The sequence below is a fragment of the Pseudozyma flocculosa genome (assembly GCF_000417875.1).
Source record: "Pseudozyma flocculosa PF-1 unplaced genomic scaffold scaffold00001, whole genome shotgun sequence".
In the NCBI taxonomy this organism is placed as follows: domain Eukaryota; kingdom Fungi; phylum Basidiomycota; class Ustilaginomycetes; order Ustilaginales; family Ustilaginaceae; genus Pseudozyma; species Pseudozyma flocculosa.
In genome coordinates, this window is record NW_006920869.1 from 740,369 (window position 1) to 762,986 (window position 22,618).

Consider the following 22,618-nt stretch of genomic DNA (forward strand, 5'->3'; position numbering starts at 1 on the left):
TCCTCGACGCATTCCCAGCATCCCTGCCCGCCAAGGCTTTTGGTTGAGGTCCCAGAACTCTGTCCCTTGATGAGGCCCGTCGTGGCCGACGCATGTACCGCCAGAAGTAAAATCGTGCAGAGCTCCACTTGTAAAGCTGTTCGAGCCATCATCGTGCCCGATGCCTTCCCACCCTGCCCAGCTTGTCGATTGCACAGGCAATCATGAAAACAGAGGCAAGCGCCAGCTGTACATGCATGGTCTCAAGATGTTCAAGGTAGAGTAACGGATTCGGCGGAGAGAGAGAGAGATGGGTGGATGAGATTGCCAATGACGTCCTGCGAGGCTGCCAATAGGCTGACAGCGACGAAAGCGACGCTCATTATGATGGACTTCATCGTGGATCAAAAAAGGGGCAGGGGGAGAAATGGAGTGAGGCGGGCTTAGAGAGATAGGAGGCTACATACGTGGCTGGAGAGATGAGGGGAGCGATCAGCGACTCGAGCTCCTTCATCCATATATACCTTCACTGGTCCGCCTCAGTCCGTAAGGCCCGCTCACGTCGAGGGTGTAGAGCCTCGGGTTGCAAGCCTAAGGGCCTCGAGGATGGTCGGGCAAAATCTCGAGATCGTACTTGAACGGGAGTACTAGCGTCGATTGTCGTACGTCACCTCCATCATAGGCATCAGCGGGATGGCATGAGCCTCATCGCCGTCGACTGCACGAATAGGGGTTGGGAAGCAGCGAAAACACCGGCAACAGCGAAGGTCAGCCCAGCTACCTCAGAGCAACGCTGAAGGCTGCAGGACGTCGGTATTAGTTTGCACTTACGGATGAGGTTGTACTGGTGATTCTTTTCAGGATGCTCGGTCCGAAAGTAGGCGAGCTGCTCATAAGCCAAGTACGCGTTCACGTCCTTGCCGCCGAGAGGCACGATCGCGTAGCAGTACCCGCTTCTAACTTGCTGTTTGACGACGTAGACTCCATCATCACGTTTCAGGCGCCAAGTAGGGGTGTGACCAGGCTTGGGGCTCCCCTTTCCTTCGAAGCAGAGGAAGCCAGGCGCTGCCTCGTTCTGATGGTTGAGGAAGTCTGACTGGACGGAGAACCTTCCCACGCCCTTGATGTCATTGTAGGACCACGTCCTCCAGGTCTTTTCCACCGGCACGATCTCGCCGGACGTGTAGGTAGGAGGAGGGGTCTTCGGTACGGTCTGCTTGGCATAGACAGACGCGGCGACGAGGTGAAAAACGGCAAGAACGACTTTCATCTTGAACAGGGCTAATATGATCGTCGGTGCAAGCTGCTGAGGATGAGGTGATGTGTAGGGCTCTTTTGTCCCTGAAGGCCGTCTGTGTGTGTGTGAGAGAGGGGAGGCATGAATCGCCAGCTCAGCGTCGGCCCCCTTATACGCTCTCGAGGCTACACTGACTGTGCCAGCGCGAGCCACAAGTGGAACGGCGGGGAAAGGCGCCCACCGCCGAAGTGCGCCTCGGGGCAGGTGGGTGATACAGAGATAGGTATGAGAGACGGGTCTGGGCCTAAAGGCGCGCTGGGAATCAGCCCACCGAGGCGGGTATGCTCAGAGTATGCTCGGGAGAATCGAGCATGCTCGAGAAACGTGAGTATGCAGTCAGGCAAGGGGTGGGTGGCAGAGAGCTCGCGGGACCGAAGCTACAGCGAGACACCCCACATCGTCTGTCCAGAGTCACTGTCATGGTGGGTGTCGCCTGCATCGGTCAAGTCCAAGTCCTATCGCAGCAGGTGCCAGAGAGGACCGGGCGACCTGTTGTTCTGTAGATCTTGCTGTACACCTCGCGCCGGTCATGGTTGCAAAGCGCACCGCATGCCCTTGTACGCCCACATGCGTGTGGGGCCGTTGGGAAGAAGTGTACGTGGGTGGCTCGGTCTGGCTTGACCTGCATCTCGGCCGGCGACCCACTCTATCGGGAGCAGCAGCTTCCCAGCTCGTACGGCACTTCACGTCTCAGTCCTGTCGTGGTCTACCCTCGTCTCAGGCCCAAGACTGCATGTATCAGCTCGACGTGAGATCGACCCGGTCTTCCTGAATGGTCGGTGCGCCCAGTGTGCAGCTGTGCAAAGAGGATCTGTGCCGCTGACCGACCCCGACGCCCAGCAACCCTTGTTCGACCCACATGGTGGGCGCTTTGGCCTGCAAGCAGGTAACCCACCCGTCCCTCGGAACACCTTGATGCTCCTGGGCGGCATCATCAGCATTGCGGAGTGCAACAACCGGGCCACCCCACTCGTCGTCAAGACTACAGCCGTCCAAGCGGCGCGAGCTGTCGTCCAACCCACCTTGACATTCTCGCGGCACGACATCTGGAGACCATGCTAGGGGGAGCTATCTGAGGGCAGCGATCCGACAAGTGTATAAAACCGCGACGAAGCTCGCCTCTTTCGAACGACCAGATCCATCATCCCTTTGCCCGCCTCCAACCCCCCTCCTCCCCAGACCTCTGTGCACCACAACCCCGCTCCTGTCCAGCCCACCATGAGATCGATCTTGACCGCCTTTGCCGCTGCGGCCATGCTGCTCGTCAGCTGCCGCGCGGCGGAGGACTATGCCACCGCAGCAGCCTACGACGTCACCCAGAACGGCCGCATGATCGGTCAAGTCACGGTCATCACTGATCTCAATTCCAATCCCAAGGAGCCGGCTTACCAGTTCTGCTTCGGCGAACCGATCGCTGGCGGCAACGGTGGCCAGGGTGGACAGAAGGACCAGGGCGGCAAGCACAGCAACGGCGGCAAGCACAGCAAGCGCCAGCAGCAGCCGGCTGGACCCACGTGGTCCATTGAGCGCGTCGAAAAGGACCACAACGAGAAGGTCGTCATTGCTACTGGAGCCCCCTTCGGATACTGTTACCCGGGCAACTGGGACCCGAACCAGCCGCAGCGCCAGGCGCTCTCCGAGCTCGAGGCCAACTTCCCGCGTTTCCACTACCGCCTTATTTGTGAGTCAGTGGCCCGGAAGCTCTTTAAATATGACGGTGGCGCGTTCTGACAGAGCACCCGCCTCCTTGCTATCCGACGATCGCGTTGGCAGTCGAGGGCAAGTCGTACGTCCTTGGCAACTTCAAGTTCTACAAGTGAGACTCGTGGCGACATGGCGAAGGCGGGCCGGCCGCGCGTTCCGAGGCCACTACAGCTTCTTTGGCTTCCCGTACTCAATGTCTGCTCGCTCATCGTCTCTGTCGCTATCAGCCGTGCTCATGTTTTTAAATCGATGATTCGACTCGCCATTCAGACGGCTCAGGTTGTGTGAATCCAGTTTCGGTCAGGGCAAGGTCGTGCGACGCTGGCGCCTCAACCCATTCTGAAGTTGGCCGGGTACACCTGGGCCGGCCTCCACCACGGACAGGGGCAGGGCTCGTCCGCATCCTCGTGCAGGTGGTGTCGAGCCGACGATTCTGACGCCGCAGAGTCGCGTCGCTGGGAGCGGGTCGGTAGCGCAGAGGTGAGGACGGGGAACTGCGCCGTGCCGCGGTCCAGCAGCGCCAGCGCCTCCTGCACCGCCTCGCGCTCGACGAGGATACGGCGTCGTTTCGACTCGCGCGTCGCCATCGAGGAGTGCCCGCCTGCCGCGATGGAGTCCAGGTCCATCTCGTCATCTCGCTCCCTCTTGATCGACGCCGCCTGAGATACGCTCATGTCAGAGGTCGTATGGAGCAGCTTGGGCACTGGGCCGTCGCCGGTGGCCGTGCGTCCGTGTGTGGTCTTGGTGGCTCGATCGTGCGATTCGACATTGGCAGTCGAAGTGCGGCGGAGCGGCTCGATCTCCACGCTGGCTGCGCGCGCCGCACGCTGTGCCTCACGTTCGCCCAGCAGGGGAGAATGAATCGATCCGCTCCGCCTGGAGACCACCTCGGCGAGCAGGTCCAGACCGCCTTGCCACTGGTTGAAGCGCGGATGGGCTCGGATCTGCCTCCACGCCGATGGGATCGTCTCGGTCTGATGGCGTGGCGAGACGCCGGCGTAAGATGACGGCGTGGTGGGTGGGGCCAGGTGTCGCGGGTCGGTAGACGACGACGGCGCGAGGTGGCCCGTCGTGCTGAATCTGCCCAACGCCGGGCGCTGCAGCGCTCCGACCTTCTGCGGTGTTGTGCCACTGCCGCTCCTCGGGCGGGATGCGAGCGGTACCGCGTTGCCGGCGTCCCACGAGGTGAAGGCAGCCTGTCCACCCTGCACGCTGTTGGTCACGGCCTCGCAGAACGCTGCTAGACCCGGGTCTCCAGAGCAGGCGCCACAGGAACTCGGATCGCCGGTACAGACTGGCTCAAAGGGCTCGGACGCGGCTGTCGACAGCTGCAGGTCCGCCGGCCGATTTGACGTCGACGAGACGCCGCTGTTGAAGGACTGCTCTGCTGATGCTGGCACCGTGTACCAGAGTCGCTTTTTGGGCTGCAGCGGCTTTGCTCTTTCCGGTACGGCAGCGTTGCGAGGCGTCGAGGTCGGGCATACGGTTGGCGCCTCCTCCGAGGGTGGAATCGTGTACCAGAGGCGTTTGCGACCGAGCTGGCTACCGGAAGCGGCGGCATTGGTGAGCGCGTCGATGCGCATGTTGGGGTTCTGCTTCTCGACCGGCTCCATCGTCGCGTCCCTCGGTTGCCGTAGGGGCACGGCGTCCGAGCTCGCCGAAGTGCGACCCGTGGGCCCTTTGGCGATGTGCACCGACTTGGGGCTATCGTCCTTTTCGCTGCTGTCGAGGTTGAGGAAGTCGTCTGCACAGACGCACGGCGATGCTTCCGTGCAGAAGCCGCAGCCTCCTTCGATGTGGATCGCGTGGTCTTGACCCATCAGCGGGGGCGAAAGTGTAGCGCTTGCTCTCGAAGGAGGTTCTGCAATCATGGGCGGCTGGATGCTCCAGAGCGGAGCCGAGGGCACCGTTGAGGGAGCGATCGGTCGCTTCAGCGATATGGGCATCGCTTCCTTCTCGAGGCCATCTTGTGGGAGCGAACGTGCAGGTGCAGCTTGGGTGGTGGCCCTTGCTGGAACAACGGGAGCCGGCATCGAGGGTTGGGCCGACACCGGTGCGGATATTGGTGTCCTGGCTGCCACTTCGTCGGCGAATCGCACCCCGCCCTTGGAAGCGACAGGCGCGTTTTTGCTGCTTCCCGGCACGGTGAGGACGCCCTTGCGAGGAGCAGCCTTGGGCTTCGCTTCGTGGGCCGGAGCCTTGCAGCCCGGACCGTTCCTGGATGCTGCGAGGGGCGCTGGTAGCTTGGCGCCTGCTCGAACTGACGCGGCAAAGGTTTCAAGCTGGCGCACTTTTTCCTTGAGGCCGGCGTTCTCCCTCTTGAGGGCATCGTTCTCGTCCTTGAGTCGTTTGGCCGCCTTTTGTATTTCGACGGAGCGGTCGATTTCGGCCTTTTCGTAAGCGGCCACCTTGGCTTCCAGGTCGGCCAGGTACATCTGCTTGCGTTCGCGGAATGCCCGCTGCGATGCCCTGTTTTGCGCCTTGCGTTTCTGTTGCCGCCGGAGGTCACCGTCGGGCAGACAGCAGGTCGGATGAGGGCGTCAGCGTTGCGCAGGAAGAAGATACGAATCGTGCAGGCGCAGCTTACAGTCGGTGGCTCCGTCTCGCTCGGTTTCCTGCCCGGCTTCGCCCTGGCTGGTAGGACCCATTCCTTGCTCGGCTGTATAGACGAGCCGCCAGCGCTCTTCTTCTCGGGATTGCCATCGGCAGGGGGCGAGCTAGCATTGCTGGGGGTGGTCGGTGTTGGGATGAGTGAGCTCGGGGGCGGCCTCGTCACTGCAGGAGTGGAGCCCGTCTCGGGCGCAGGTGCGAGGGCAGGGGCGGGCTTGGACGATGCTGGGGGACGTGGAGCGAGGGCGACGCCGTTCGCTAGGCGCTTGCTTGGACCAGGTGTGGCGGCAGCAGATGTCAAAGGTTGGGGCGCAATGACGGTCTGCATGCTCGAGGATGGGACAGGTGCGATGGCGATGGGACGAGCGGCGAGTGGCTGGGGCCGGATGGCGGCAGGCGGCCGTGCGGCCAGCGGCCTAGGTGATGAGGTGGCGACCGGGGTGGCCATGCTTGCTGCGGTCGGCCGTCGGGTATACTGGGTCGCCTTGTTGGTTGTACCGAGGCAGAACGGAGGGAGTCCTCTGGTAGCGTCGACGAGCGCTGCAGTGTCGAAGGCCTGCGGGACTAGATCGTCGACGGTGTCCGTGGACGGTGGAGATGGATGCGATGGAGGTGGTGACGGTCTGACGAGGAGGAGCCAGCGGTTGGCATTTGCTGAGAGGAACGAGCAGAGCGGTGATGGCGGGACAATGACTGGGCGATCGAGGCGTTATCAGATTGCGGAGGAGATTGGCGCTGCCCCTCTGAGCAGCGAATCAGGCGTGGACAGGGTAGGTTCGAAGGTGCGAGGCGATGAGCAAGAGGAGCGAAGGAAAGGCTGCTGGCGCATGCGCGCCAAAGCCAAGCAAGGCCCCGGGGCGGGCAGGCAGAGAGGCAGGCAGGCAGGGCTGCTGGCAAGCCGAGCCAGGCCAAGCGAGGGCCCGCCCGCGTTCAATCTGATAAAAATCCCGCCATCAGATAAGCCCCGCCCGCCCGCCCGCCAACGAGTCATCGTCGGCCCTTTGGGTTCCCCTACCGCCCAACGGCCGCTCTGGCCTTAGTCTCGATCCGGATCGCCGCCTGCACACGGCCTGTAGAGCTCGGCAGCGAGACGCAAGCAAGTGAGCAATCTCTGACCCGGGCGAGTCTCCACCCACGGGCTGTGCGGGTCAGCTCGGCCAATCAAGATAGCGCTCTCGGCGCCACCTTCATCTCAGTTGGGGAGCAAGCCGATGTAGCTAGCACTCTACAACATCCTAGACGCTGCAAGCTTAGTCCTCCTTGCTAGCGACATCGTCACGTCGACGAGACAGTTATCGTATTCTCTTCGTCACGGAAGAGGGCGTTGCTTGGGATCGAGCTCGACCTACTACATCACCGGTAATGGTAGCAGGCCGTCCATAGAGAGAGGACTGCAGCGAGTGCAGGATCACCGAGCACCAGATGGGACCGGAATGGAGCATGCCTTGTTCACGACCCGTGACACCGCGCTCACTGCCGGCACCGCCCCTGATATTCGAACCCGGCCCGTCCCGCCCGAAGCATCAAACGAGGACTACGCTTGTTGCTCGCCCATCTACATACCTTGCCCGAAGCGCCATTCCGACGGCACTACATCGGCGACCTTCGTGCGTAATCGTGCGGCAGCAGCAGCGGTGGCCCGCGCCTCTCTGATCCGTGTGAAATACGGGGAAGGGTGTTGACCTACTCGCTCCAAGTCGCCTGCAACGGTGTTGCCGGCGTTGCTGCCGACAGTCGAGTCAGGCTCAGGCAGGACGCCTGGCTGAGCCCGCAGGCTGACTAGAGGGCTGGTGGCGGCATCTGTGCGAGCTGCATTTTGGTCGCCTGCGAGCAGACCACCACCTTCCGCAGTCGCACTTTGCACTCTTGCCTGTTTGCAGCGGATGGATGCTCCTCGAGAAAAGAGTCGGAGCCCGGAGAAAGGGGGGACGGGGAGTCAGGTCAGGTCGCCTTTCAGCACAAGCGAATGGATGCCTTTGGGCCACGCACGACGGGTCCGCAGCCGGGACGCGGGACGCGGCGCCGAGACGAGACGCAGCAACTCAGCGAGTCTACAAACGCCGTTCAGTCGGTCCATCGGCCGTAGGGGAAACGAGTCGAGACGCTGCTGCCCAGGCCCGAGTCGCGAGCAGAGGCACGCTGCATACCCGGGCGAGGGCCTTTCAACGCCGTCACACCATCCGGCTGGCGTGCGGCGGCTGTCGTGATGATGTGGAGCGTGGATCGGAGGTGATGTTGTCCGACCCAGCGGAGGGCGGAGGGTAGATGCCACCGGGAGCCGGTCATAGGGGCTGACCGGAGGCACGCACGGAGCTACGCTTCCCTTCGGCCCATTAAGGCCGTGCGGCCGAAATCCGCAACGCGCCCTCCACGGCGGACAGGGCGCTCGGGCCGGAGGTAAAGAGTGGCCGACGTGGCGCGCTCTGGCTCGACTGCTTGTGGGCTTGTGGCTGCTTGCCTTTTTGCCTTGGGTCCACGTTCCGATGGAATCCGCGAAAAAAATTCCTGCCCGGCCAAGGCAGGCCAGGCAGGTCCCGCCCGGAGCTAGACGAAAACGCCGGAGCGCGAGACCCTGTCAGCTGGGCTTGGCTTGGCTGAGCTTTTCGCCGTTGGCCGCTTGCCGCTTGCCCACCTCGTTGATCCCGAGTCACTTTCACCCAACACGACGACTCTGCTGTCCAGCATGACTCCCTGACCCGGGCCTCCATCATCCGTACACCATCGAACAGGTACATATACAAGCCATTCCCCCGGATCGCCGCTTCCCCGCATTCCTTGGCTTTCCCTGCAACCACCTACCGTCTACCCTCGCACAACGACGACAATCGCGCCATCAGCACACTGTACTGCTGCAGCATCTCCTACCACCGGGCACCCACGCACGCCATGCCCTACACATACCTCACCTTCAGCGACCTGTACGAAGAGGAGCAGCGCGCCTCTGCGCCCCCCTCGCCCATCTCACCAACGGCGAGCCTGCCCTCGCCCGTCTTCCTGCTACCCACCAACCCGGCGCAGTACCGGAGTCAGAGGCACCGGCACCTCGCTCCCACCCGCTCTCCGACGCAGCTCAGCGCCTCCTCGGTGGCCAGCAGCAGCAGCGCCTCGTCCGCCTCGTCCGTCTCGTCGTCGTCGACGCGCAAGCTCGCCGCGTCGCTGCGAAAGAGCCTGACGCTCGGCAGCGGTAGCGCGTGGAAGAAGCCGCCGCGCAAGTCGAGCTGGCGCACCGCCCCCTCGGCCGACTCGACGCCGTGCTCGTCGTGCAGCTCCTCGATCGACCACCGCGCCGACGCCGTCTTCCTCTCGACCCCGACGGCGTCGCCCGCGTCGAGCGCCAACACGTCGCCCAGCATCTCGCGCACCAACACCAAGATGAGCGACTACGAGGCCATGCTCGATCGCACGCGGAGGCAGGAGGCTGCCGAGGAACTGCAGAGGCAGAGGGAGATCCAGGTGAGCATTCCGCGCGCCAAACAGCAGCAGTGAGCGCGCCACAAGCGTCGCCTCGAACGATCTCGTTGCTGACCGAATGCCTCCTTGCTCTTGCCCCTCTTCTCCGCCCTCTTCCCCTTGCCACAGGCATTCTTCGCACGCGCCGACGCCGAGACGTCACTACGACGCTTCTGATCGCGCCGCTTCCATTTGCATCCCCGACCTGCTCCTCTCTGCACTCCTCGATACCCGGTGGTCCCACCGCGACACCAAACCATGCCTGGCTCTTCTGTATACCACCTGTCATCTCTCTACCACCACTTTAGTCGACCGCACCTAATCCCAAAGCAAAGCATTCGCATGCGACACTACGTCGCGCACCACTCTTCTCCCGCCACCGTCTGTCGGGGGCGTGCGCGTGGCCCGGGTGTGAAGCAAGAGCAACGCGTCCGTTGATGTCCCGCGACCCCCCAAAAGATCAGCCGGGTCGGGCCGGGTCGGGCGGAAAACGTGCAGCCGCCTGTGTGAAAAACCTCCGAGGGCCCTGCAGCAACCAAACAGCCAACGAGAGGGCGACAGGCAGGCCGGGCCACCTTGCCTGCCTGCCGGCATGTCGATCCCGCGGCCAAGCTCATCGGATCGCATGAGCCGGACTCCGTGCAGGTCCGATCGGGTCGCTCGTCGGTCATCGGGGATCCTGTATCGGGTCGTGGATCGGCCTCTGGAAAGCTCGGACAGCACAACAGACCGCTTGGTAGAGTAACTAGTGCAACCTCTCGCCGCCGCCGCCGCCGCCTCACTTCCTCTCCTGCCTAAACTCCTCCCTCCCGAGCGCGGCCGAGAGGGCCTTGAACGCGACGCCAAAGTCCTTGTCCTTGAACTCGTCGTTGGTGCCGAGCGCCTCATAGATGGACGAGGTGAGCTGGCCGAGCGGGGTGGGCACGCCCTCGAGGCTGGCGGCGCCCAGGGCGAGTTTGAGGTCCTTGGACATGAGCCTGGCTGCGAAGCCGCCCTGGTAGTCGCGGTCGGCGGGCGGAGAGTAGTTTGTCCCCTTGAGGGCGCCCGGGGCGGGGTTGTTGACCTCGCTTGCCCAGCACTTGCCCGTCGAGGTGTTGATGATGCCCGCCAGCACGTTGGCGGGCAGGCCGTGGGCGGTGCCCAGCAGCATGGCCTCGGTCACGCCGAGCATGCTGATGCCGAGGAGGAGGTTGTTGGCAATCTTGGCAATCAGGCCGTTGCCGTTCTTGCCGCAGTGGATGGCGCGCGAGCCCATCAGCGCCAGGTAGGGCTCGGCCTGCTTAAACGTCTCGACCGAGTCGGAGCCCACCATGAAGCTGAGCGTGCCCGCGGCCGCGCCCACGACTCCGCCGCTGACGGGCGCATCAATCATGTCGACATTGCCCTCCTCCTTGATCGTCGCCGCCGTCTGGACGGCGACGAGCGGGTCGAGGGTGGTGCAGTCGATGCAGAGCGTCTTGCTCGCCGCCGGGCCGCTGAGGTTCTGCAGGCCAGTGAGGATGCCGCCTTCCTCGGTGTAGACCGACTTGACCTCGGGACTCGACGGCAGCATCGTCACGATCGTCGAGGCCAGGCTCGCGACGCTGCCGGGCGGAGCGACGAGACGGAAGGGCAGGCAGGTCAGCAGGTTGTCAGGAATTCGGAGCGAAGAACGGCATCGTTGCAGCACTCACCCAGCGGGCGAGCTGGCCGTCATCAGCCTGCGGTTCGGGTGGAGCGACGAGTTGGCCGTGAGGAAGCGGGTGATGCTCTGCTCGAAGGCGTCGTGAATGACAAAGGCGACGTTGGGATCCGGGTTGGCGGCCATCGTCTTGCTGAAGAGGTTGTTGGCCATCTCCTTGCCCATGGCGCCCAGCCCGATGAAGCCGATCGTCTTGGCACGGTCATGCTGCGACGAGGCCGAGGCAGATGCAGCAGCACCGCTCGAACGGCGCAGCGTGCTCTGAAGCAATAAGCGGGTCGTTGGGAGCATCTTGGGCGAGGGTTCGTCGCGGTCGAAGTGAGACAGGAGGGAAAGATGCGAGTGAGAGAATGCAAGGTGTACGGAAGGAGGAAGCGCAGGTGGGGGATAAGGGCCAGTGCCAGGGTGCGCAGCAGGGGAGAGGATGATGGCCAAAGCGTCTGGCCGATGCGGGGCGTCGCCGTTGCGGCTGTGGGGAAGCGGAGCGGGCGAGAAGGACCAGCCGACACGCGTGCAGCTGGCGGATTTTGCGGGGCTCGCGGCTCTTCGGACCCCGGCGCGGCCAGGTTGCCGGGCGGCCATCGTCCCTTCAGCAGCGGCAGCGGCAGCAGCAGCATCAGCATCCTGCTACCCCTCCCTCTCGCCACCGTCATCGCCTTGCCATGCTGCCGCCTGCAAGCCTCAACGACGATCTCGATCCTCATACGATCCGGAAATAGCCGCACCCAGGAAAGACCACAGCGGCAGCCTGACCAGTCACAGCCTCGACGAAGAGTGCGCGTCCGCAGCTGTAACGAGGAAATCCAGAGCCCCCTTTATTGTTGGGATGTCGGAACCGCTCGTCTGACGTAGCGCGGAACTGCAGAATGAGCGATTGAGCCCCGGAAGGACGCTACAAGGGAGCTCGCGCAGCTGCAGAGACGGTTAGGGTGGTGATCGACGTCTCGCCGACGTCGCAGTGTGCAGCCTCGTGCACGGCCGTTTCACAGAGCGGGGGACGGTATGTGGGTCTGGGATGAGGTCGAGGACGAAAGTATCGTCGAAGTCGAAGTCGAATCAGCTCAGCTCAGCTCAGCTCGTGCCATGTCTGAGTCGAAGAGCAACGACTTGTCCGTACTCACTCAGACGACCGGGCCATCCTCCTCCAGCCTCGTGCGCTTGCACTGGGGGGCCTCGCCGTCGACCATGGTAGCCATCGAGGGAGTGCTTCGCTTGCTGAGCGTCTTGGCGCTGCCATCGTCGTCTCCGTCGTCGTCTCGGGTCAAGTCGATCGAGCCAACAAGCGTTCGCTCAGCATCGTCGTCGTCGTCGTCGTCGTCCTGAGTCAGGTCGATGCACTCGATGACCTTAGGGACGTCGGCCTTGAACTCCTGCTTGATGCCGTTCAGCCTGGCCTCGAGCCGCTCAATCTTCTCCTACACAGGACGCGGAGACGGCAGCGGCATGTCGCAAGCGCTTTTGCAGAGTCAGCTCGTGAGCACGAGTGATACCTCGCTCGCCGGTTCGCCACTCACCCTCAGCTCAGTGTTGGACGCTTGCAGCTGCAACGCAAAAGCGCGGAAGTTGCCCGTCGGGACCGCGGCCATGAATTGCGGCAGGATGCCACTGGCCTCGAGCACATCTCGAGAAGCGTACTTGTATTTGAAGGTGGCGATCGGGTCGTTCGTGACGTACTCGAACGAGAACTGGCAACTCGGGAGCGGTCGAATGATGCGCTGACGGTCGAAGCTGAACACAAAAAAATTGATGCAGGAAAACAGCATCAGCCTCTGCTCTGATCCACATCCCGAGTGGACAGGCTCGAACCAGGAGCGTCACCTACTCGATGCGGTGCTCGAGCGGTACCGCGGTGAACTTCTTCCTCTCCTTGAGTGCCGCTTCGTCGACCCATGCGGGCTGACGGCTCGAGCCGAACCAGGTGCGTGCGATCAGTCCGGTGACCTTGACATGGTAGACGCGCAGCTCGATGCTGCCCAGCTGTTCGGGACGATCACCGGCATCACCCTGGGCAGGCCTGGCGAGGTTGATCTTCTTGAAGCTGTCGGGCAGGGCATGCATCGAGCGGTGAGGCCTTCTGTGCGAAGCATTCAACGTGAGTCTCGCCTTTGAATCTCACATGAAGGGCGCCCGCTCCGCGTTGGTGATGGCAGTGCTCGCCATCTGGTAGCCGCCAGGGTTGAAGTTGGGGTAGCGGTAGAAGTAGTAGGGCGACAGGACCTTGCCGTCCAGGACGAGCTCGATGGCAAGGTCGGCCTCCATCGTGGGATCCCTCTCGAGGGAAAGCACCAGCCGAGCGCCGTCCGTGGAGCAGACGTATGCCGAGCACTCCCGCTCGCTGGCCTCGACCTTGGACTCCTTCAGCTGCCGGTCGGGCTCGTCGTCGTGCCTGATGGCGATCTTGGCCTCGAGTCCGTGCAAGAACATGGCGGGCTGACCAGGGGGGTGTGGCGGTCGAGAGGTTGGCTGAAGCGTTGGCGAGGGTTAGCAGTCGAGGGAAGGCCAAAAGTCGACGTTAGGACGGAAGGGCTGTCGAAGGGAGGGATGACGAAGGTGGAGGAGGGAACGAAGGGCGAGCGGACTGGTACAGATGGGCTGGGGTCAGAGCGTGCGCATCAGCACAGGCTCGAGCGGAGAGTGCTGGTGGCCGTGCGTGTGTGTCTGTCTGATCAGGCCTGACCAGGGAGGGGTGTATGCCCCCGGGGCGCGTGCACGCCTGCAGGGAAGCGAGTGGGCGCCAAGTGGTCGAGTGGCGCCCAGTCAGCTTCGAGTCCCGCGCACTACTTTGGCATCAACGCAGGTTCGACGCCGTTGTGCTCTACTCTGCCGTAGACGCCCGTCCTGGCTTTTGTCGCCGTCTGGCAGCCGTGGTGGGCCTCGATGAGAGTCGCCATGGTGACGGCCCGAGTCGTTCGGCACCGAAGTTGGCCCTTGCGGCAGTTGACGGGTGAGGCCATTGTGGCTAGGGTTGTCTTTGCATGGCCCGCTCAGGAGGGCGATGCGGCCAGAGTAGCATGCTCAGAGCAGGTTGTGCGGGTAGGCATGCCTCGAGGGTGGTGTTGTTGGCGCGGTGGAAAGCCTGGCCTTGCAAGCCTGCCTTGTGCGTGGCTGGCCGACCCTCGAGGGGCAAAGGTCCCTGCCGTGGCACAGCTAGCGCGCCCCTTGGCCCACAGGGTCCACACGCCGTTGCGGGGCCGGGCCGAGCCAGGCCAGGCAGAGCACGGACCAGCTGGCACAAGAAAGAAAAAGTTGGCGGCCTCACCGACGTCGGCGTCTGCGCCCGTACGTGGAAGGAAGGATTCAAGATTGCCGGTGCGGCGGGGAAGCTAAGCGGGCGGGCGGTACTCTGGCTGTACGCCGTTCGGGAATTTTACCGCGGTGACCTCACGCCGCCTCGTCTGCCCCCAACCAACAGCTAGCGGCGCTGGCGCTGGCTGCGTGGCGGCCCCTTTGAGCCACCCACACGAGCAGCGTCGCGCACGCCGAGAAGATCTCAACCAGCAAGAAAGAACAAGAAAAGAAACGCCCACCCCCTCCTCTCGCCTGCTTTTCTCTCTCCTACCCCCACCACCCTCACCACCACCACCCGACACCCGCCTCAACCGCATCACTCGATAAGCCGCCCGCCGCCATGACCGTCAGCGACCCCGTCCCGCTCGTCTCGGCCCTCGACGCCATCTACTCGCCCGCGGGTGTGCTCAAGAACGGCAAGCGGTGGGACGACCTCGCATCCCAGTTCAAGGCCCTCTTTGGCGGCGCCACGCCCGATTTCATCGCACGCGCACCCGGCCGCGTCAACCTCATTGGCGAGCACATCGACTACGTCGGCTTCAGCGTGTTCCCCGCCGCCATCGAAAAGGACATCCTCATGGCCACCAAGGTCACCTACGCCGCCAGCGCCGGTGCCCAGGCCGACGGGGTCGAGGTCGTCCTCAAGAACACCACCCCGCGCTTCAAGGAGACCCGCTTCACCTCGAGGTACCAGGACACCAACAGCGTCGCGCTGCTCAACGAGGGAGACGAGCGGTGGGCAAACTACTTCAAGGTCGCCTTCAAGGGCCTCCACCCGCACCTGCCCTCCCACATCCTCGCCGACACCAACGACCGGCGGCCCAGCAGGATCGAGGTGCTCGTCGACGGCACCATCCCCCCAGAGAGCAGCCTCAGCTCCAGCGCAGCGATGACGACCTGCAGCAGCATCGTCGTCCTCGAGGCGTTTGGCGCCAGGCAGCTCATCGACCGCAAGGAGATGGCCGAGGTGGCCATCGAGAGCGAGCGCCTCGTCGGCGTAAACTCGGGTGGCATGGACCAGTCGGCCTCGATCTTCTCCATCCCCAATCACGCCCTCTTCATCTCCTTCTACCCGACCCTCGCCGTCCAGCCCATCCAGCTCCCGCCCTCGGAGCCCGACCACGTCTTTGTCATCGCAAACACCCTCGTCGTGTCGGACAAGAAGGTCACGGGCCCCGTCAACTACAACCTCCGCGTCGTCGAGACGCGAATGGCGGCGCGCGCGCTCGCAAAGTACCTCGGCCTCTCCGAAGCCAAGGCCGACGGCTGCAAGACGCTGCGCGGCGTCCAGGAGGCCTACTTTGCCCACGCCGATATCCAGACCGAGGCGGCCAACAGCGCCGAGGTGGCCGAGACGCTCGAGAGGTACGGCGCCGAGGCCGCCAGGCTCAAGATCATGGAGCTCAAGGTCGAGGCCGCGTTTGCGTCCAAGAGGGAGGGCCTGACGAGGCAGGAGGTCGAGGCGGCCACCGGATACGCCGGGCCCGAGTTTGAGCAGGAGTTCCTCAGCAGCTTCCCGAGTGAGTGTCTGGCTGACTGCAATAGCTGCTCGTCTGAGCGCCGCCCACATGCGACTGACCACGTACCTGACCCGCCCCTGCCTCCTGCGCCGCAGTCCGAGCCGACACGTTTGCGCTCTACGCCCGCTCCAAGCACGTCTTCACCGAGGCGCTGCGGGTGCTCGTCTTCCAGTCGCTGTGCAGCTCGACGTCGTCGCTCTCGGCGGACAAGGGCGCCTCGGTCTACACGTCGCTCGGTTCGCTCATGGACGGCTCGCAGGCCTCGCTGCGCGACCTGTACAACTGCAGCTGCCCCGAACTCGACGAGGTCATCTCGATCGCCAAGGCCAACGGCGCCCTCGGTTCGCGGCTGACGGGCGCCGGCTGGGGCGGCTGCACGGTCCACCTGGTCCCCAAGCCCAAGGTGCAGAGCTTTATCCAGGCCATCCGGACGGGCTACTACGCCAAGAAGTTCCCCGACCTCACCGAGGAACAGCTCCAGGACGCCTGCTTCGACACCCAGCCCGCCGGCGGCGCCTGCGTCTACAAGGTCTGAGCGGCACGGCAGACCGCGGTGGCCGCGCGTGTCGGTGCACGCTTGCTTGCAATCAGCCAACTCATGACATTCATCGACCTGAGGTGGACCTCCTCGACCAGACTGGCATCGAGCGTGAGCGGCGGTCCTTACCGCGACGACGAGTGCAGCCGATTCATTGTGGGCCTCTCGAGGCTGAAGAAGAGCAGTCGGACGATACCGTTACAGAGAGAGGTGGGTAAAGGCACAGAGTGAACTCAAAGGGAGAGGGAAAAGGGGAACGGCGCGGGAAAGACAGCTCCGTCGCCGGCGGCCTACTCGAGGTTGGCGGCGACGTTTTCGGTGGCCCGCTTGTTGCCAAAGATCCACTCCCACAGGCCGCCCTTGGGCTGCGGGTTCATCTCCTTGCCCTCGAGGCTGAGCTTGGCGTTGTGCAGCCTCCGCTTGGCCTCCTGGGCGTCGGCGCTGGCCTCCTCCTTGAGGTTCTCCCAGCCGCTGTCGGCCTTCTGGCGCAGGGTGTTGTAGCCCTCGGCGGCGTTCTGGCGGGCGTGGTCGTACTGCCTCTCGGCCTCGTAGCGCGCGTTCGAGGCGGCGTCGCGCGCGCCCTCGAGGCTGCTGCGCGCACCCTGGCGGGCATCGTCGAGCTTGTCCTTTGCGCCATCGCGCAGGCTGGCCAGGCGGTACTCTGCGTCCTGCTCGGCGTTGGACAGCTTGCGCTGGCCCGTGGCCGCCGTATCCTCGGCGCTCTTCTTCCAGCCAAACCACGACGACTCGGCGCTCTGCTTGGCCTTGTCCGCCTCGTACCTCGCCGAGTCGAGGCTGTCCCTCGAACCGCGTCGCGCGTCGTCGAGCTTGGCGCTGGCACTGTCGCGGAGGCTGGCAAACTTGGACTCAGCCTCCTGCTCGGCGTTGGAGAGCTTGTGCTGACCGGCAGCCGCGGTATCCTCGGCGCTCTTCTTGAGTCCGAACCACGACGACTTGGCGCCTTCCTTTGCGCGCTCGGCCTCGTAACTGGCCGAGTCGACGCTGCTGCGGGCACTGGCGCGCGCACCGTCGAGGCGCTCCCTGGCGCCGTCGCGGAGGTTAGCGAGCTTGGCCTCAGCCTCCTGCTCGGCATTAGAGAGCTTCTGCTGTCCAGCGGCAGCCGTGTCCTCGGCGCTCTTCTTGAGTCCAAACCAAGACGACTTGGCACCCTCCTTGGCGCTTTCGGCCTCGTGCCGGGCCGAGTCGACGCTGCTGCGGGCGCTGGCGCGGGCGTCATCGAGGCGCTCCTTGGCGCCATCGCGGAGGTTGGCGAGCTTGGCCTCGGCCTCCTGCTCGGCGTTGTAGAGCTTCTGCTGACCGGCGGCGGCCGTGTCTTCTGCGCTCTTCTTGAAGCCGAACCAAGACGACTTGGCGCCCTCCTTTGCGCGTTCCGCCTCGTTTGCGGCGCGGTTGTAGGCGTCGTCGGCCGACTGCTTGGCGCCCTCGTACGACTGGCGGGTCTGGTCGCGGACGTGGTCGACGGTCTCCTCTGCGCGGTGCTTTGCGTAACCGACCTTGTCCTCTGCGCGCTCCTTGACATGCTCGAGGCGCGCCTCTGCGTCGCGCTTGAGCTGGCCGGCCTTGTCCTCTGCGGCGTGGACCTTGTTGGCGATGCCGGACTTGATGTTTTCCAGGTCCTGGGATACGGTGCCGTAGGGCGTGGCGCCGGGGATGGGTGCGCCGCGCTCGGCCGACTTGAGGTCGGTGCCGCCGCGCGAAATGATGCCGCCGGGCCCGCTGATGCCGCGAGCCGGGGCCGAGCCGAGCGGGGGACGGTCGTGGAGCGTGTGCGGGTGTCGCTCCTCGAGGCTGGCGCCGTTGGGGACGGCGATGGGGTGGGCGCCGTCCTTGAGGTTGGGCAGAGGCGCGCCGCCGGGCGGGGGCGGCTGGAAGGTGCCGTGGGTGTCCTCCTTGTACTGGCGGAGGAGCGGGTCAAAGACCCAGTAGCCGATTCCCACACCGGCGGCGGCCGTGGCCAGGAGTGGGACGACGCGAGAGCGAGCGGCCATATTTTCGTCTGACGAGGTCGGAGAGGGGGGAGAGCAGAGGTGAAGCCGTGAGAAGTAGGGTTCTTGGGCGGCGGTGGCGGCGGTGGCGGTGGCGGCGGTGACGGAACAGCTAGCTCGGCGGGCGAGCTGGGTAGGTGGATGGATGGAAGCTGTAGGGGGAATAGGGTGGGAGGACGAAGCAAAGGCGGCCGACGGCGGAAGAGAGGGCGTTTATATGGAAGCCTGCTAGGCCGTCCGAGACGGGCAGGCACGCAAGCTTGGCTCGAGATGCGATCTGACGGTGACCGAGAGAGGAATGGAGCACAGCCGTCATAGCCAGGGCCGGGCCCTGGGGTCCTCAGTCATGGTTGCTGCTGTTTCTGTCGCTGCCCGAGGCCCTCGCTGGCCCTGGCCCTCTTTCTGTTTCCGGGGCGCGGCGACGGTGAGCGCGCGGCCGCACCGGCTGGCGGCTGGCAGAAGGATTCCTCCGCAAAAGGCCAAGAAGCGGAGAGAGAGAGAGAGAAACGCAAGGTGCGGCAAAGGATGACGTCGCCTTGCCTGCGGTCCTCGCCTCTTCTTGCTGTCTCTCGAATATAATAATTTCCGGGGCGCAAAGGCACGACACGTGCGAAAGGAGCCTCGAGCAAAGCAGCGGCAATACGACAAACGGAAAAAGGGAAGGAACAGGCAGGCAGGCAGTCGGCGCGCCGTCCACAAGCCTAAGGCCGAGCAAGCTAGCGAGGTCAGGGTCCAACTCGAACGGCCGCCTTCGCACGTACGCCAACCTCGGCGTCGCTCGCCCACCCGACTTGGCCTCATCCTCGCCACCGCCGTCGCTACCTTCAATCTCGCCACCATCGTCCGGCCGGCCGCCCCTCGCTGCAACCATGCGCATCAACCGCGAGACCGTCCTCGTCGGTCGCACCGTCGTGTTGGTGCCATACAGGTCAGTCTGCGCGACGTCGGGCTGACCTTATCCTGCCGTGCCAATACCAGCCCCCGTCGTCTCACCGCTCCACGTCTGTGCCTGTGCAAATCGTGCCTTGCTCAACCCTACAGAAAGCAGCATGTGAGTCCTTGCTTCTCGCGCATCGGTCTGACCCTGCTACCGGTACGAGCGCATGATCGGCTTACGCCTTCCTGCCTCCCCTTGCGCCTCCTGTCGACAGGTACCGACGTACCACGAGTGGATGAAGGACCCACAGATCCAGCAGCAGACGGCCTCGGAACCTCTGTCCCTCGACCAGGAGTACGAGATGCAGAGGACCTGGGCCATCGACGAGGACAGTGAGCGTCCAAAATCCCTTCTCCGCCTTGTCCTGGGCTCGGGCCTCCTTCCTCGCCGCACACTTGCTCATCTCGTCCCTCCCTGCGCCCCCTCCCGCCCTGACTGGCAGAGCTGACTTTCATCGTCCTCGCACGGCCCGAAGGCCAGCAAGACGCGACCGACTCGCTCCCGGTCAACGAGCTGATCGCACGATGCCCCATGGTCGGGGACGTCAACATCTTCTTCAACGAGGCGCACGACGACGAGCCCGCTGGAAATGGCTCCGACGATGGCGACGAAGAAGACGACGCGGTGGCCGACTCGCGGCCGACATCGCCGCTGCCTGCGGGCACGCGGAAGGGCGACAAGACGTACGACGCCGAGTGCGAGATCATGATCGCAGGTGAGTCGCAGCCCACGACGTACCGCCCGTCGTCCTTCGTCTCGTCCCTCGACCGCACTTCTCACCTCTCGTGCCCACCCTGCCCCGGCCCGACAGAGCGAGACTACCGCCGCAAGGGCCTGGCCAAGGAAGCTCTGCAGCTCCTCTTTCACTACGCGACGACGAAGAACACGCCAAGACCGTCGCCACGCCACGCCGGTGAGGCAGACGTGCTCCCCATCCCTCCGAATTGGCTCACGTGCAAGATCTCGCTCGACAACCACGCGTCCATCGCGCTGTTTGAGCGGCTCGGATTCGTCAAGGTCAAGACGAGCGAGGTGTGGAACGAAGTCGAGATGCGCCTCCACGTCCACCCCTGCGACAAGGAGGCTACCATTGGTGTTAGGCCGCAACGTGTCGAGAGATGGCCACTCGAGGAGGAGGAGAAGTAGGAGGGGAGACAAGGATGAGGTCGGCACGACGACGGCAGGGCGCTTTTCTCGCTCCGTCACATACCCCCTTGTCACTCGATGAACGCCGCATCGCAACGCAACTTATTCAACGTGTCCCTCACCTCATACCCCGCTCTCGCCTTCGACCTGGCATCTGCGGCCACAGGACCTCGAAAATACCGCATCCCGTCCGATCTGCCACGGTCAAGTGGGGTGCCGCCTAGCCAGTACCGCGGTGGGGGACCACGCGGGAATCCTAGGTGCTGCAGTTGTTCTTTTTGCGGGCCCCCGGCTGTGCGTCCAAGGCTGCGTGCGCGTGGCGCGAGGCTTCTGCGTTGTGCGACTCGGATCGAGCGGCTGATATATCGATTGGTGCTGCTGCAAGGTTCGACTGGCTGCGGTTACTCGTACAATACACGCTGCGTGGCGTTTTGTGTTTTATCTTCTCTTCCAAGTCTCCCTTTCTCCCTTCCCCTTGGAGGAGAGGAGAGGCAAAGGGCCGACCAGGCGGGCCTACTGCCAGACCTTTGCCGTCTTCTTCCTCTCTCCGAGGTTCCACTTGTCGGCGTGGTCGACGTCGATGAGGACGGCGACCTTGCCCTCGTTGTCGCCGGTAAAGAGGCGGAGGAAGGCGTCCTCGGCGCCGAGGACGCCAAAGGTGACGTCCTCCTTGACCTTGATCTTGCCGTCGGCGATCATCTGGGGGATCTCTGCGAGGAAGCTGGCGAGGTGCTTCTGGATAAAGCTGCTGACGATGAAGCCGCGGTAGGTGAGCTCGCGGGTGACGACCTTGAAGAGGTTCTTGGGGTAGACGATGTCCTCGGGCTTGTCGGCGTTGTAGCCGGAAATGTAGCCGCAGGCGACAATGATGCCGTACTTTGCCGAGTGCTCAATGTAGGCCTCGAGCTGGGTGCCTCCGACGTTGTCAAAGTAGAAGTCGATGCCGCGCTCGCCGCCAAACTTCTTGAGCTCCTCAAAGGGGTCGGCCGTCTTGTAGTTGAAGACGGCCTCACAGCCCAGCTCCTCCCGGAGGAAGCGGCACTTGTCATCGGAGCCGGCCGAGGCGATGACCTTGACGCCGGCCTGGCGGGCAATCTGGACGACGAGCTGTCCGACGGCGCCGGCGGCGCCCGTGACAAACATGGTGGTGCCCGGCTGGAGGCGGTCGCCGATGATTTCCTTGATCGACATGTAGGCCGTCATGCCGGCCATTCCGGCGGCGCCGAGGTAGGTCGTGATGCTGAGGCCGTTGGTGGGCACGTCCATCTTGCGTCCGGCCTGCTCGACGAGCTGGCGCGGCAGCACGCTGTACTCTTCCAGCGGCTGGCTCCAGATAAAGATGAGGTCGCCCGGCTTGTAGGCGTCGAGCTCGGAGCGGAGCACCTCGCTGATGCCGATGCAGAGGATCGGCTCGTCCTTGACGTAGTTGGGCGTAAAGTAGACGCCGCCCTTCATGCGGTTGCGCATCGTCGGGTCGAGCGAGGCGGCCACGTTGCGCACCAGCACGCCGCCGTTGAGCGCGACATTGTCGAGGTCAATCTCGGTCTGCTCCGGCCGCGTCGTGACGCCCGGCTCGGGCAGGCCGGTGGCCTTGACCTGGTTGAAGACGATGCGGCGGTTGACGACCATGTTGGAGGGTAGTGGACAGAGAAGGAAGGTGCGAGAGAGGGAGTGCGGACAGGGCGTGAGGATGGATTGTGGACGTTGGTCAGGGAGAGCGACGATGAAGACACCCTGGTACTTATACCAGCGGCGTCCTGAACCGCATCGCCACGCCAGCTCTCCGTGTCGTCGGCAGTGATGCCAGCCGGTGCCGGCAGAGAATGAGGTGTGTCACGCCGCCGACGAGCCGTCAACTTGCCTGGCCTGGGCCTTTGCTTCTCAGGACTGGCGTTGCCAGGCCAGGTCAGCTGGCAGCTGCCCTTGTTGGGCTTGGCCAAAGCAGGTGTTTATCTCCGTGCGGTTGGCATTGCTCGACAGGGCAGGCCAGGCCACGAGGGGCCGAGGGAACGGGCCCACTGCGACAAGACGGTCGGTACTTCTCGCTGCGCCCTCCACTTTGCACGGGAAGGACTTGCCTGTGCCTCGGGCGCGGGTGCTGTGCAGTCAGGCCAGATGGCCAGCGGACAAAGGACCAGGCACGGCAGCAAGCCAGGCGGTCAAGTCACGTCGTAGAGCCCCAAGTGCGTGAAGGTTGGCTTCGCTCGCCTTCTCTCGCGCTCTCGGCAGTACGTCGAAGTGCAAGAAGCAAGCTAAGTTTGGGCAACCGGTCAACGGCACGCCAATTTAGCCGGTCGACGTTGGCCCGAGGCCCGAGCTCAAACCTCCGGCCTCTCTCGACACCTCCTCCTCCTCACGCTGCCCGCCGTCGATCCGCGGGAGTCGGGTTGCGCAAGCGTACGTCGGAGCTAAGCATGCTGCCGCCCCGGCCATGTGGCCAGACAGGTTGGCACCCTGGGCAG

The 22,618-nt window shown here is 64.0% G+C and overlaps 10 protein-coding genes across 10 annotated transcripts; 4 read left to right on the forward strand and 6 right to left on the reverse strand.

Moving 5' to 3' along the window:
- Positions 1-626: 626 nt before the first annotated feature.
- Positions 627-1,249, reverse strand: PFL1_00265 (uncharacterized protein; the record flags this gene model as incomplete). Its single annotated transcript, XM_007877762.1, has 2 exons — positions 627-697; positions 811-1,249. The coding sequence occupies 2 exons, from the start codon at positions 1,247-1,249 to the stop codon at positions 627-629; spliced, it is 510 nt and encodes a 169-aa protein (XP_007875953.1).
- A 1,245-nt stretch (positions 1,250-2,494) lies between these two features.
- On the forward strand, positions 2,495-3,096 carry PFL1_00266 (uncharacterized protein; the record flags this gene model as incomplete). Its single annotated transcript, XM_007877763.1, has 2 exons — positions 2,495-2,957; positions 3,050-3,096. The coding sequence occupies 2 exons, from the start codon at positions 2,495-2,497 to the stop codon at positions 3,094-3,096; spliced, it is 510 nt and encodes a 169-aa protein (XP_007875954.1).
- A 213-nt stretch (positions 3,097-3,309) lies between these two features.
- PFL1_00267 (uncharacterized protein) lies at positions 3,310-5,918 on the reverse strand (the record flags this gene model as incomplete). The annotated part of the gene is made up of 2 exons (XM_007877764.1): positions 3,310-5,469; positions 5,568-5,918. The coding sequence occupies 2 exons, from the start codon at positions 5,916-5,918 to the stop codon at positions 3,310-3,312; spliced, it is 2,511 nt and encodes an 836-aa protein (XP_007875955.1).
- Positions 5,919-8,476: 2,558 nt separating this feature from the next.
- Positions 8,477-9,217, forward strand: PFL1_00268 (uncharacterized protein; the record flags this gene model as incomplete). Its single annotated transcript, XM_007877765.1, has 2 exons — positions 8,477-9,043; positions 9,170-9,217. 2 exons carry the CDS (start codon positions 8,477-8,479, stop codon positions 9,215-9,217), a joined length of 615 nt encoding a protein of 204 aa, XP_007875956.1.
- Positions 9,218-9,818: 601 nt separating this feature from the next.
- Positions 9,819-11,012, reverse strand: PFL1_00269 (uncharacterized protein; the record flags this gene model as incomplete). Its single annotated transcript, XM_007877766.1, has 2 exons — positions 9,819-10,623; positions 10,714-11,012. 2 exons carry the CDS (start codon positions 11,010-11,012, stop codon positions 9,819-9,821), a joined length of 1,104 nt encoding a protein of 367 aa, XP_007875957.1.
- Positions 11,013-11,842: 830 nt separating this feature from the next.
- PFL1_00270 (uncharacterized protein) lies at positions 11,843-12,779 on the reverse strand (the record flags this gene model as incomplete). Its single annotated transcript, XM_007877767.1, has 3 exons — positions 11,843-12,136; positions 12,236-12,449; positions 12,544-12,779. The coding sequence occupies 3 exons, from the start codon at positions 12,777-12,779 to the stop codon at positions 11,843-11,845; spliced, it is 744 nt and encodes a 247-aa protein (XP_007875958.1).
- Positions 12,780-14,349: 1,570 nt separating this feature from the next.
- On the forward strand, positions 14,350-16,064 carry PFL1_00271 (uncharacterized protein; the record flags this gene model as incomplete). The annotated part of the gene is made up of 2 exons (XM_007877768.1): positions 14,350-15,529; positions 15,625-16,064. The coding sequence occupies 2 exons, from the start codon at positions 14,350-14,352 to the stop codon at positions 16,062-16,064; spliced, it is 1,620 nt and encodes a 539-aa protein (XP_007875959.1).
- Positions 16,065-16,357: 293 nt separating this feature from the next.
- PFL1_00272 (uncharacterized protein) lies at positions 16,358-18,076 on the reverse strand (the record flags this gene model as incomplete). The annotated part of the gene is made up of 1 exon (XM_007877769.1): positions 16,358-18,076. The coding sequence occupies one exon, from the start codon at positions 18,074-18,076 to the stop codon at positions 16,358-16,360; it is 1,719 nt and encodes a 572-aa protein (XP_007875960.1).
- Positions 18,077-18,942: 866 nt separating this feature from the next.
- Positions 18,943-20,156, forward strand: PFL1_00273 (uncharacterized protein; the record flags this gene model as incomplete). The annotated part of the gene is made up of 5 exons (XM_007877770.1): positions 18,943-19,001; positions 19,115-19,124; positions 19,225-19,342; positions 19,453-19,725; positions 19,822-20,156. The coding sequence occupies 5 exons, from the start codon at positions 18,943-18,945 to the stop codon at positions 20,154-20,156; spliced, it is 795 nt and encodes a 264-aa protein (XP_007875961.1).
- Positions 20,157-20,669: 513 nt separating this feature from the next.
- Positions 20,670-21,785, reverse strand: PFL1_00274 (uncharacterized protein; the record flags this gene model as incomplete). The annotated part of the gene is made up of 1 exon (XM_007877771.1): positions 20,670-21,785. One exon carries the CDS (start codon positions 21,783-21,785, stop codon positions 20,670-20,672), a length of 1,116 nt encoding a protein of 371 aa, XP_007875962.1.
- Between the last annotated feature and the right edge of the window lie 833 nt (positions 21,786-22,618).